Source organism: Trichechus manatus, unplaced genomic scaffold (assembly GCF_000243295.1).
Source record: "Trichechus manatus latirostris isolate Lorelei unplaced genomic scaffold, TriManLat1.0 scaffold00038, whole genome shotgun sequence".
Classification (NCBI taxonomy): Eukaryota; Metazoa; Chordata; class Mammalia; order Sirenia; family Trichechidae; genus Trichechus; species Trichechus manatus.
The window spans coordinates 19133523-19147558 of record NW_004443974.1 but is presented as its reverse complement, the minus strand read 5'-3'; the positions used below and the strand labels follow the sequence as shown (position 1 = coordinate 19147558).

At 44.3% G+C, this 14036-nt stretch overlaps 1 protein-coding gene across 1 annotated transcript in view; it reads left to right on the top strand.

Annotated features, from left to right (window-relative positions):
- LOC101348343 (transient receptor potential cation channel subfamily M member 3) overlaps window positions 1-13710 on the top strand; it is a 623677-nt gene extending 609967 nt beyond the window's left edge. Inside the window, exons 21-24 of the mRNA XM_004375847.1 lie at window positions 2580-2730; window positions 2830-3029; window positions 8520-8652; window positions 12249-13710. Coding sequence (XP_004375904.1) covers window positions 2580-2730; window positions 2830-3029; window positions 8520-8652; window positions 12249-13710 — 1946 coding nt within the window. The remainder of the gene's footprint in view (window positions 1-2579; window positions 2731-2829; window positions 3030-8519; window positions 8653-12248) is intronic.
- Window positions 13711-14036: the final 326 nt, after the last annotated feature.

Genomic DNA, 14036 nt, shown 5'->3' with positions numbered 1-14036 from the left:
GCCAAGTGGGTAACACAGACCATGAAGAATGCTTGGGCGTTGGAAGCCTTTGTGCCAAACCAAGGGAGGGACTTCTGGAAAGGTCCCAAGGTAGGAAATCACAATCTTTCAGAACTAGGAGTTCAGACTGGACATCATGAGTAGTCCTGCAGTGGTGTGGGACCTGTCTGTGATTGCCCATCAACCAGATCATGTCGACATGATATCTTTAATTCATTCAACAAATACTGGTAGCATGTGGACATGTATGGATGTGGGGGTGTATACACTATGCCAGGCAATGGGACACCACACAGAGCAAGTTTCCATTGGGAATCTGGTGTGGGACACAGACCAGTAAACTGACAATGGCCATAAAGAATGAGAAGACCTACCAGGGGACAAGCAGACAGTGCTCTGGGACCCTTGGACCACAAGGAAGGTACCCTTTAGGGACAGAGAATGAGCTGCGTGGGCTTCAGCAAGCTGGGTGAGCACTGAAGAATGAATAGGATTCACCCAGGTGAATGGTGGGAGTGAGAACAAGGTGTCAGAGGGGCTTTTGGAAGCAAAGGAAAAAGCCTGGCTCAAAATCCGGAAGTAAAAGAGAGTGTGGCATTTCCAGAAACCGCAAGAGACTCGGTCCAGTTTGTGCTTAGAGCAAGAGTGGGAAGTGGCGAGAGTGGGCACTGGGCCAGTCACCCTCAGAGTCTGGACTTCATCCTGAAGCCAGTGGGGGTTTTCCTTCCCAGGGAGGACATGATCAGGGCCTTTACATGTATGTCTTGGGTAGTCGGTGCCATGATGCCAATAATAAAAAAGAGTCCAGCTCCTTGTCAACACCTGCATCTAACATCCAAGCATCTTCCAGCAGAACCAAAAGAAGAGCTTTGCCACCTTTTTCTGGGCATAAAAACAGGGTCCTGGTGTCCTGAGATGATGAAATCCCTGATTTGCTGAGAGGATGCATTTTGGACCTCAGGGTACATCACCCATCAAGTGGTTTTTCCAGCCTAATTCAAGCTCGGTGGCCTCAACCTTAGTGGCACATGAGAATCACCTGGGAAGATTGAAAAAAAAAAAAAACTCCCAATGCCTGTGGCACCCTTGCAGATTCTCATTTAATTGTCTGGGGTGTTGCTGGGCACAGGTATTTTTGAAAGCTCCCCAGGTAATCCCCATGTGCAGCCAAGGTGGAGAACTGCTATACAGCACACAGCCTAGCAACGGGAACTCTCCAGAAGGAATGGACACCCCTTGCCAGGTGCTCTAGCCTGGAGAGTAGAGGCTGCATCAACTTTTCTAACCTTCCTGGCAGATCTTCAAAAGTGGCCACTGATGAGAGGTCTTCAAACCAGTTGCCGTGGAGTCGATCCTGACTCATGGCAACCCCGTGTGTGTCAGAGTAGAACTGTGCACTGTGCTCCAAGGGTTTTTCCATGGCTGATTTTTCAGTAGATCTCCAGGCCTTTCTTCCGAGGCACCTCTATGTAAACTTGAACCTCCAACCTTTCAGTTAGCAGCTGAGCAGGTTAATCGTTTGCACCATGCAGGCAGGGACTCAAGAGGTCTTCAAAACTGCCCCTTACCCTTATTTTTCTTGCCCCTCCCCACCACCACCTTTATACAGGTAGATGAAAAAGGACTTTGTTCTAATAAGGGAGCTGGAGAGGGAGGCCTGCCTCACCTATCCCTGCTCACCTAGGGCATCAGCACCTCCCTGGGCCACACTGTCAGTGCAGTATTAGGGGGCTTTGTCAATTGTTTTTGTTGCTTCTTTTTCCTTGAATTTACCCAGAAACTCCAAGCAGGCCTCATTAGGCACGTTATTTATGCTCACCCAGTCACACATCACCTTCCTCCTCACCCTACCCCCAGATCTCTTTCCCCTATTCTCCCGGTTATTCAGTGCAGTTGGGTTTTGTTCCCTGAAAAGCACCTTTCTGGAATGGGTACACCATAGGGAGTGAGGCACCGTTGTCCCTCATCCCTCTCTCGTGAAACCCCATCCATCAGGAACGCCAAGTGACAAGCCTCTAAATACTTCCCAAGTCACTGCCCTGTGTAGTTCTTTCCATACTGAGACAGCAAATCTTTAGCTGGGTTGTTTTTTGCAGCAGTTAACAGCTGTCTTGGTGTTAATTCCCAATCAGTAGCCCTGGCTGCTGGTCTTACAGCTGTTGGCTTCTGGCCTCCACAGCACAGTCTGAAAGTAACTTGACAGGGCAGTGGACACTGTCTCGGCACCTCTCACCACTCCCAGGAAAGCCCTCACTCAGCTTCTGAGGGACACCAAACGCTGCGCCATGAACGTCAGGGCCAAAGGACAGAGAGAGCTGGCAGTGGCACCTCACACCTCTTTCAGGTGTGAGGACAGCTTGGAACACAGGTACCACCACTCCACTGTGGAGTAGCGGCCCCTTTGGATATTCGCAATGCTTCCATTTTTCTATTTTGTTTGTTTTGGATTTTTTCTGTTTGTTTTCAGATGGCTGTATCTTTTCTCCATCTAAAACCTTCATTCAAATCAGTCTTTTTTTTTTTTTTTTTAAGTCAAGTAGCCATGGTCGCTTATTTCCTGCCTATGTTGCTTCTTTCAGCTCCCTGTGGCCAGAATGAGACCCGGGAGGATGGTAAAATAATCCAGCTGCCTCCCTGCAAGACAGGAGCCTGGATCGTGCCAGCCATCATGGCCTGCTACCTCTTGGTGGCAAACATCCTGCTGGTCAACCTCCTCATTGCTGTCTTTAAGTAAGTGGGTCCTTCCTCAGCGCACTTGGAGGGGGCAGGTGGGGGGAGCTTCGGAGAGCGATAGATTTTCTCACTTGATTGTCTCGGTCTCTATTTCAGCAATACATTCTTTGAGGTAAAATCGATATCCAATCAAGTGTGGAAGTTTCAAAGGTATCAGCTCATCATGACTTTCCATGAGAGGCCAGTTCTGCCCCCGCCTCTGATCATCTTCAGCCACATGACCATGCTATTCCAGCACCTGTGCTGCCGATGGAGGAAGCACGAGAGCGATCCAGATGAAAGAGACTACGGCCTGAGTAAGGGTCCGGTGGCAGCCCTGGCCGACCACACAACAGAAAGCCCTACCACTTCCTATGGGCAATCACACAGGACCAATTGCACCTAATTCCTCCCGCTTTCTGCAGACAGAAACCAGCTCTGGGGACTTGGGAGGGGAGGGTACACTTGCATAAGAAGTAGTGCTAGAAAGAAAACACTAGAAGCTGAAACTGAGTATTCTCAGCCTCACCTCCTTTCCTAGTAAGATAAAAATCAATCTCCAGCAGGTCTGTTTTAGCACCTTTATGGGTTCTAACTTTCTTACATTCCAGAGGTCCCACCACAAAATACATTAACCATGTTGATATGCACCCAGGGCTACACTGGAGCCCTAGTGGCGCAGTAGTTAAGAGCAAGGCTGCTAACAGAAAGGTCAGCAGTTGGAATCCACCACCTGCTCCTTGGAAACCCTAGGGGGCAGTTTTATCTGTCCTATAGGGTCACCATGAGTCGGAATCGACTCAAGGGCAACGAGTTTGGTTTTTGTAGTGCTACGTTGTACAGTGAAAACTGTGCGAGCCGGAACTTGACGGGACTGCCTTGTTTGTCCAGGTCTCACAAGTTTTCCCCCTTTGACAGGCTGCAGTCTTACCGCCTATCACTTGTTTCAGTGGAAAATATTTGCGTTTTCCATCTCTGACAGGTATCTGCCTTACACAGGTCCCAGCTTTCACAAGTCTTACTGTATGTAAGTTAGAAAGCATTACATATGAGTTGTTGAATTGCATTTGACAAAGTTTGATTTTCCATTGTCATTTCTGGACCTATAATTTTTGGGGGTCTTAAGCGTTTTCCCAAGCCTCATGCGCTGTGCCTATAGGACCTCATGAGGAAACCAGCCCTGGTTCCCATTATTCAAAGAACAAAATGGAAGATTCTTCACCATCCACCTTCTAACCAAGTGTTTCTAAAAGGAGGTGCTATTGGCATTTATGGGAAACAGTTCCTCATTGTGTAGGCCCGTTCCACACATTGCAGGAGGTTTAGCATACCTGGCTTCTAAACATTAAATACTAGTACTCACAAAAAAACACCCAAACTGTTGCCGTCAAGTTGATTCCAACTCAGAGCGACGCTGTAGGACAGAGTAGGACTGCCCCATACCGTTTCCAAGGCTATAATTCTTTACAGAAGCAGACTGCCACATCTTTCTCCCATGGAGCTGTTGATGGGTTCAAACCACCAACCTTTTGGTTAGCAGCCCAGTGCTTAACCACTGCACTACCAGGGCTCCTTAAATACTAGTAGGTCCTGCAAATTCCTAATTGTCCCTTAGAGGGGTAGTATTACCCTCAGTTAAGAACCACTGGGAATCCAGGCCCATACAAGCAAGCTACTGTGGTTTCTCAAATCGTGGTGATTTTACTCGAGATAACTGAAAAGAACCTCTGGAAATGTGGCCCAGGAATCTACCTTCCTAACAGGCAAGTCACGTTATTCTTGGTCACATTCCATATGATCACCAGTGCATCTAAGGTTTAAAACCAAAGCCACTTACTCAACTGCTTTTCTAAGTCTGAAGCTTTCACAACTTCCCTGTCATAGCAATGCCAAGCGTCTTTCTAGATATTAAAATTGGAAAACTAGGAAGAGCTTGGAATTCCAAAATTCACTTTTCCAGCTAAACCTCAAATTTTAGGCAAATAGAAATCTTAGGGAAAGGAGGGAAGGAGTAGGAGAAGACGACAAAGAAGAAGAACCACCTATGATATAAACCTTGAACAGTACAGAGGCACATGAACTGCCAAATTAGGGGCAGAGGAATGTTACTAATGGACTATATCCTGCAGTGGATGATAAGCTGAGGATTAACCCCAGGCCCCAAAGTCATTTATTTACAATAAAGGTTGTCCAATCTATGGTAAGAGGAGAACCTCATTTATCCAGAGTTTAGGAAGAGGGTGGTCTCAAAATACAACAAAGGAAGTGGGGCAGTCTGGAGAAACATTTCAGCTCGTGTCCACACCCTCACAGAAGGCCAAAGACCTGAAAAAGCCAGCTACATAAAGTTCAAGTTCATGGTTTTCTTGTTATCACCAATAATAGCAATGACAAGCATGACCAGGTCACAGGAAACATGGAAGGTGTGGAGCAAATTGTCAGCTCTTTCTCAGAGAAGATTTCAGAGATGCGGCTGGGTCAGAAAGGGTGAAGGGCAGGGACATGGGCATCTGCATTATATTAATCAATAAGGCAAAGTAAACTTTTCACTATCAATCTGTAGCCTAGTTAAGAGAACCCAGGACACTGCCAGTTGCCTCCAAAGCCAAGTTCTTGGAGAACCTTGGATGAAAGTACTCTGCAGTGTAAAATTTAATTTTCCTTGTAAAATTTGACATATTGTTGGTTTTTTTAAAAAAGTAGTATTTGAAAACAGAGTATTAGATATATAGTATTAGATATTGAGTATTAGTATTAGTAGACAAAGTAGTCAAATGAGACACTATTTTTATTTTATTGTTGTACTCTTTAAGTGAAAGTTTACAATTCAAGTTAGCCTCTCATACAAAAATTTATACATACATTGTTAAGTGACCCTAATTGCTCTGCCTATATTATGACAGCACACTCCTCCTTTCTACCCCTGATTTTCTGTGTCCATTAAACCAGCTCCTGACCCTCTCTGCTTTCTCATCTCACCTCCAGACAGGAGCTGCCCATTTAGTCGCATGTATCTACTTGAGCTAAGAAGCACACTCTTCACGAGTATCATTTTATGTCCCATAGTCCAGTCTAATGTTTGCCTGAAGAGTTGGCCTCAGGAATGGTTTTAGTTCTGAGCTGACAAAGAGTCCGGGGGTCATGCTTTTTGGGGTTCCTCCAGTCTCAGACCATTAAGTCTGGTCTTCTTACTAGAATTTGAGTTCTGCACCCCACCTTTCTCCTGCTCCATCAGTGACTCTCTGTTGTGTTCCCTGTCAGGGCAGTCATTGGTGGTAGCTGGGCACCATGTAGTTCTTCTGGTCTCAGGCTGATAAAGTCTCTGGTTTATGTGGCCCTTTCTGTCTCTTGGGCTAATACTTTCCTTGTGACTTTGGTGTTCTTCATTCTCCTTTACTCCAGGTGAGTTGGGACCAATTGATGCAGCTTAGATGGCCACTCACTAACTTTTAAGACCCCAGACACCACTCACCAAAGTAGGATGCAGAACATTTTCTTAAACTTTGTTATGCCAATTGACCTAGATGTCCCCTGAAACCATGGTCCCCAGACCTCCGCCCCTGCTACTCTGTCCCTCGAAGTGTTTGGTTGTATTCAGGAAACTTCTTAGCTCTGGTTTAGTCCAGTTGTGTTGACTTCCCCTGTAGTGTGTGCTGTCCTTCCCTTCACCTAAGATAATTCTTGTCTACTATCTAGTTGGTAAATACCCCTTTCCTTCCCTCCCCACCCTCGTAACCATCAAAGAATGTTTTCTTCTGTGTTTAAACCTTTTCTTGAGTTCTTATAATAGTGGTCTTCACAATATTTGTCCTTTTGTGACTGACTAAATTCCAAATGAGACTATTCAAGGTGTCAGAAGAGTAAATATTAAATACAGGTAGTCCCTGACTTACAACAGGGTTCCATTACAACAACTCTGTTGTAAGTTGGTTCTGACATAAGTGGAATTCCTCATTTTGTTGTTTTTTTTTTTTTTTAGTTTTCATTATTATTGCCTTTTATTATCAGTATCTTTATAAATTTGATCTTTGTATTTCGGGTTGGAAACATTACATAATCTGCTCAGGTAGATATTCTTCATCTTGTATTATCTTGTCCAGCCCATTCTTGAATTTTTTGGCAGCTTCAACATCAGCGCTTCCAGCTTTTCCAGTTATATGCATGTTGTGTAAGCCAAATCTGCATTTAAAGCAATGAAACCAGCCTTTGGTGGCATTAAAGTACTTGCAGAAGTCTTCTCTTTGCTTTTCCTTCAGGTTTTCAAAAAGGCTGTGTGTTTTCGTTTGAATCGTCAGTAAACTCATAGAAATCCTCTTCTGGATTTGGTTTTCTATCCAAATCATCAAAGCTTCTCTATCTCATGGATTGGCCCTTGGCTCTTCTTGGTTAAAATTGTCAGTTTTATGCCAATTGCTCCTTTAACTGCCTTCAAAATCCTATTCTTATCCTTAATGATTGCCGGAACAGTCAAATGAGACAGTGTTTCCTCACATGCTATCTCACCAACTTTTTTCCCATTATCATAGACCTTAATGATCTTCATCTTTACATCCACGTCTAGAGCCTTGTTCACCTTCTTTTTTGGGTTAGAACTTATAGTGGGATGACTTCTTTTGCTAGGCATATAATTGGTGGTATAGGCAGTGCAGGTGTTACAGGGTGAGAAACTCAAGAAACTTGGCTTCAAACTAACAATCAATGCTTCTGATGGTACCGAATTCTGAATAAGATCACACTATAGGCCTGGTCTACAATGAAGTCGGTGTCATAACGGCTCTTGGGTGCGTGCAAAGTTTAATTGTTATATATTGTTAGAGTTGAACACTGCCCAACTTTCTATCCATTACAACTCCTGACACTGACACCAACTTCATTGCAGACCAGGCCGTAGCCTACTATATGGCAGTATTTTGAACAGTAAATCATAACATTGAACATCTACTACTGTATCAGTTAAGAATGGCTTAGCTGCTAGTAACAAAATCAGGCTAACAATAACATAATGAATAAGCCTTTATTTTTCTCACATAACAAAAAGTGAAGAGGTAAATACCCCAGAGCTCAAAAATGGCTCAGTGAAGCCAAAGACCCATAGCCTTTCTATGTTTAGGCTCAGTTATTCTCATCATGCTGTCTTGTCTCATGGTGGCAAAATAGCTGCTGCAGTTCCAGTCATTACATTCATGTTCAAGGCAGGAAGAAAAGGAGAAGGAGAAAAAACATAGAAAAGCAGCAGCCACGTATCTGTATTGTATCAGAAAAGCAAAATCTCTTCCCAAAGCACCACGCCTCCCTGCAACAGACTTGTTTCATGGGCCAAACTAGGCTGCATGACTGCTGCTAGTTTCCAAGGAAGCTGGAAGTATGTATATTTGGCTTTCCAGCCCCAGTACTGGGAAGGTGGGAAAGGGAGAATGGGGTTGCAAAAGGCCAGCCAACAATGTCCGTCCACCACACCCTTCAGCCCAGAAATTTTTGAGCTTTTATGAAAACTGCATTATCTGTGTAGCTTCCCTTTTCTTTATTTAGCTATGTTTTAGGGCTTACAACTTGCATAATTCTAACCAGCCCCTGCAGTAAACCGGATATGCTTAGGTGAACTTCATACACCCATAGTGAATCTAATGTACAAAAAGAGGACAGCGACAAGTTCCCTGATTTGGATGCGGATTTAGTTTGAGATTTAGGAAAGAATCTAGGCCCCTTTTCATAATCTTGACTTAGATTAAGAATGTCATTAGACCCACCAATCAGATATCATCACTTTTACTTTTCTGCCTCTTATCTCTCTCTCTCTCTTTTCACAGAACTCTTCATAACTGATGACGAACTCAAGAAAGTACATGATTTCGAAGAGCAGTGCATAGAAGAATATTTCAGGGAAAAGGATGATCGATTCAACTCATCCAATGATGAAAGGATACGGGTGACTTCAGAAAGGTGTGTTCCATAGTCTCATGCCTCCTGCAGATGGTTTAAGCCATGGCATACTTTTTTATCAGTTGAATGTGTTTGCACAGCCACAAAACAGAGAGCCCTTGTGCATACTGGTAGCGTCCAAGAAATCACCAAGCTTATGAGAGAACAGAAAATTGTCTAAAGTGTATACACAAAATCAGCAGACAAAAACATCCAGACTTACAGGTCCTAGAGTTCTCCACCAGGTAGTAGTAGCTGCCCTCCTAGATACTAGAGATTGCTGAGTTGATTCCAAGACAGGGCTAGAGTTGCTGGCCAGAAATTTGGAAAGTTCTGACCCATACTCAAACCAAGAGAGACCCAACCAAACTCAAGGCTCCTCCGCAGGTTTGTGGTCCATCTAGATCATTGAGCATCTTCCCCAGAGTAGAAATGGACTTCCAGTTTTCTAGTTGCCATCGAGTCCACTCTGACTCGTGGCCACCTTATATGTGTCAGAGTAGAACTGTGCTCCATAGGGTTTTCAATGGCTGATTTTCGGAAGTAGATTGCCATTCCTTTCTTCCAAGGTGCCTCTGGGTGGACTTGAACCTCCAATCTTTTTGTTAACCACCAAGTGCATTAATCGTTTGCACCACCCAGGAACCCCAGAAACAGTCCTAGTGCCTGACTTCTATGGACGCTCAATACATCCTGAATAAATGACAGCAAGAGACTTATAAATTAGTCAGGATAATGATTGGGGTTTGTTTCAGAATTGCATTGCTTTTGCTTTTTCTAAAACAAGCTAAAAGGAAAGAAATAAAAGAAGATTTTTCTACACCAGTGTTTAGATACTTTTAGATCTCATTAACCAAACAGCTCTGTAGGCCATTAGGGCTTTAAAAACAATCTCAAAATAAAGAGAAGACAGTCCTTTAAATTTAATAAAGCTAGCTTTATGAAAATGCACTTAAATTTTCTCATTTTTCTTATTTTGCTATAGAGTCATAAAAACGTCATTCAAGGCTGGCACATTCAAAACCCAGCGTTTAGGAACCACTGTTCTAAAGAACACCCAGAACTTTACAAAGGCATGTGTAGCTTTAAATTTTAAGCATTTGAGATATAAAGATGGCAGAAGCAAACTATAAATAGTACAAAAAGATATAATACATCGATGACTGTTGTCAATATGATTCAAGTTGCTAAGATTGAGGGCAGTCCCCTCTAGTTTTCATGATATGACATTTTATCTGCCTATCCAATTCAGATTTTCTCTAATGGCTCTAGAGAAATTACATAAGTGGCATTTTTCTGTCCCTAGCCCTTTATTTATCCAAAGAATGCAGTCTAGATCATAGGCTTATACTCATATGCCATTGAATGATTTTATCCATAGGTACCCAGCCAATATTAATAAAGTCTAAAGAAATACACATATTTTATACACATCTGTCGCTGCAAAGGAGACCATTTTATAATGAAATGATGTGAAACAATTTTCTGGCAAACAGAGAAAGGAGCTGAAAATCCAAAGCTCTCTCTCTATCTGAGGCCTTGAAAAAGTTACATATTAATGGACAAATATCCATGTGTTTCCTAGAAAACTGTGCCATGTGGACACATTGCCCATTGCTCAGATGTACTGCCAGGAGCTGACAGTTCACATCCCCCAGGGACTCCAATGCCAGTTACCCAGAGAGAGAGAGCAAGTGAACACAAGCACCCGCACGCAGGAGACAAAAGAGTAGGATAATTTACTATTGCTAGATACTCCAGAATTCACCACAAATCATTTTATGTGTTCTTGGTTAAATTTCTTGATTTTGTTTTTCCTTTATTAAGGAAAGAACTGGATTACATGGCTCAACCCAAGTGCCTTGATAACTGGACCATATTAATACCTTTGTTGTTGTTGTTGTTGCTAGGTACCATTGAGTCAATTTCAACTCATAGCGGCCTTATAGGACAGAGTAGAACTGCCCCATTGGGCTTTCTAGGCTGTAATCTTTACGGGATCAAATTGTCAGGTCTTTTCTCCCAAGGAGCTGCTGGGTGGGTTTGAACTGCCAGCCTTTCAGTTCACAGCCAAGCGCTTAACCGTTGAACCACCAGAGCTCCTTATTAATGCCTTTTAAAACCTAAAACAAACCCATTGCAGTCGAGTCGTTTCCAACTCATAGAGGCACTAAATTCTAAAAAGATTATCATGAAAATTTTTTAAATGATTATGAAAATGCAAAATAAAAGAATCTCAGTCCATGAAATACAAATTTTATATCTACTTTGCAATAAAAATATCTATATTCTAAAATGTTACTACAAAATTCTAGGTAGTTATCAAAATACAGCGTTCTCATTTTGTTGGTGACCTTGTTAAGCCAATACCTTAATACTTGCTTCAGGTTATTGAGCCCTGCTCCAAGTCATAGCTAGGCCATGGAGACAGTGACAGCGTGAGAATTTGGCTCCGGTCCACTTCAAAAAGAGCTGCTCCACAATGGAGAATGAATAAAACCAAAGACACAAGGGAAAGATCAGTCCAAAGGAATAATGGACCACAACTATCACAGCCTCGACCAGCCTGAGTCCAGTACAACTCGGTGGTGCCCGGCTACCACCACTGACTACTCTGACAGGGATCACAATAGAGGGTCTTGGACAGAGCAGGAGAAAAATGTAGAACAAAATTCTAACACAAAAAAAGGGACCAGACTTACTGGTCTGACAGGGACTGGAGAAACCCCAAGAGTACAGCCCCCGGATACCCTTTTATCTCAGTGCTGAAGTCACTCCTGATGTTCACCTTTCGGCCAAAGATTAGACAAGGTCTATAACATAAACAATAACACACATAGTTCAACCATGTATATGAGACTAAAGGGGCACACTACCCCAAAAGCAAAGATGAGAAGGCAGGAGGGGACAGGAAAACTGGACGAATGGAAATGGGGAAGCCAAGGTCGAGAAGGGGAGAGTGTTGACACATTGAGGGGTTGGCAACCAGTGTCACAAAGTAGTATGTGTATTAATTGTTTAATGAGAAACTAATTTGCTCTGTAAACTTTCACCTAAAGCAACAATTTAAAAAAAAAGAAAGAAAATATTGGAGAAAAAAAAAACAAAAGAGCTGCTCCACTTTTGTGTTTATTTATTGAGATTGTGTGAATGGTGCAAATGGTTAACATGCTTGGCTGCTCACTGAAAGGCTGGTGGTTCGAGTCCACCCAGAGGGGCCTTGGAAGAAAGGCCTGGTGATCTACAGCTGAACAGCCATTGAAATCCCTATGGAGCACACTTCTACTCTGACCCACACAGGGTCACCAAGAGTCAAAACTGACTCAACTACAACTGGTTTTTTAACGGGATTGTGCATTAAATTTCATTGTAGGAAAACGGGACTGGCAGCTGAAAACCACTGGATTAGATCATTTCTAAAGCCTCTTCAGCTCAAAAAGATTTGGGTTCTGTGATTTTCAAGTGACAGCATCAAAGCCATTGTTTGCTTCCTGCCCCCCCCCCACTACCCATGACCCCTCTCTTTTTACTTCTGTCCCCTCTGTCCATGCTCTGTAGCCCCCCAGCAGAGGACCCCAGCCCAGAGTGACTCTTGCTCTATGTTCCCCCCATCACAGGGTGGAGAACATGTCCATGAGGTTGGAAGAAGTCAACGAGAGAGAGCACTGCATGAAGGCCTCACTCCAGACTGTGGACATCCGGCTTGCACAGCTTGAGGACCTCATTGGTCGCATGGCCACGGCCCTGGAACGCCTGACTGGTCTGGAACGGGCTGAGTCCAACAAAATCCACTCGCGAACCTCCTCAGACTGCACAGATGCAGCCTACATCGTCCGCCAGAGCAGCTTCAACAGCCAAGAGGGGAATACCTTCAAGCTCCAGGAGAGTATAGATCCTGCAGGTGAGGAGACCATGTCCCCAACTTCTCCAACATTAATGCCCCGTATGCGAAGCCATTCTTTCTATGCAGTCAGTATGAAAGACAAAGGTGGTATAGAAAAGTTGGAAAGTATTTTTAAAGAAAGGTCCCTGAGCCTGCACCGGGCTACTAGTTCCCACTCTGTATCAAAAGAACCCAAAGCTCCCGCAGCCCCTACAAACACCTTGGCCATCGTCCCCGACTCCAGAAGACCGTCATCATGTATAGACATCTATGTCTCCACCATGGATGAGCTCCACTGTGATATAGACACAGTAGACCCTCTCGACAATTCCATGAACATCCTTGGGCTGGGCGAGCCAAGCTTTTCGGTTCCAGCACCTTCCACAGCCCCTTCAAGTAGTGCCTATGCAACTCTTGCACCCACAGACAGACCTCCAAGCCGGAGCACTGATTTTGAGGACATCACCTCCATGGACACTAGATCTTTTTCTTTAGATTATACCCATCTCCCAGATTGCCAAAACCCCTGGGACTCAGACCCTCCAATGTATCACACCATTGAACGTTCCAAAAGTAGCCGCTACCTAGCCACCACACCCTTTCTTCTGGAAGAGGCCCCCATTGTGAAATCTCATAGCTTTATGTTTTCTCCCTCGAGGAGCTATTATGCCAACTTTGGGGTGCCCATGAAAACAGCGGAATATACAAGTATTACAGACTGTATTGACACAAGGTGTGTCAATGCCCCTCAAGCAATTGCTGACAGAGCCACATTCCCTGGAGGTCTCAGAGACAAAGTGGAGGACTTATCTTGCTGCCATCCAGAGAGAGAAGCAGAACTGAGTCACCCCAGCTCTGACAGTGAGGAGAATGAGGCCAAAGGCCGGAGAGCCGCCATCACACTATCCTCCCAGGAGAGCGAGAACTCAGACAGAACCCTGTCCAACAACATCACTGTTCCCAAGATAGAGCGTGCCAACAGCTACTCAGCAGAGGAGCCAAGTGTGCCATATACACACACCAGGAAGAGCTTCTCCATCAGTGACAAACTCGACAGGCAACGGAACACAGGAAGCCTGCGAAACCCCTTCCAGAGGAGTAAGTCCTCCAAGCCGGAGGGCCAAGGGGACAACCTGTCCATGAGGAGATTGTCCAGAATGTCTGCTTTCCGCAGCTTTGAAAGCAAGCACAACTAAACCTTCTTGATGTGCATTGCAGGAGGCTCAAGAATACAGCCCTAAAATCTCCCTGAACTCACCTTTCTCCCTTCCTTAAATCGCACCTGCTTTTTACTTACCTGAGCAAAACAAGCAATGCTTTGGGAGGTGTTAACTCAGAGGTGGGAGTCCCTGGGTGGTGCAAATGGTAATGCACTCAGCTGCTAACCAAAAGGTTGGGGGTTTGAGTCCACCCAGAGGCCCCTTGAAAGAAAGGCCTGATGATCTACTTCCAAAAACTCACCCATTAAAAACCTTATGGGGCACAGTTCGACTCTGGCACACAAGGAGTCACCATGAGTCAG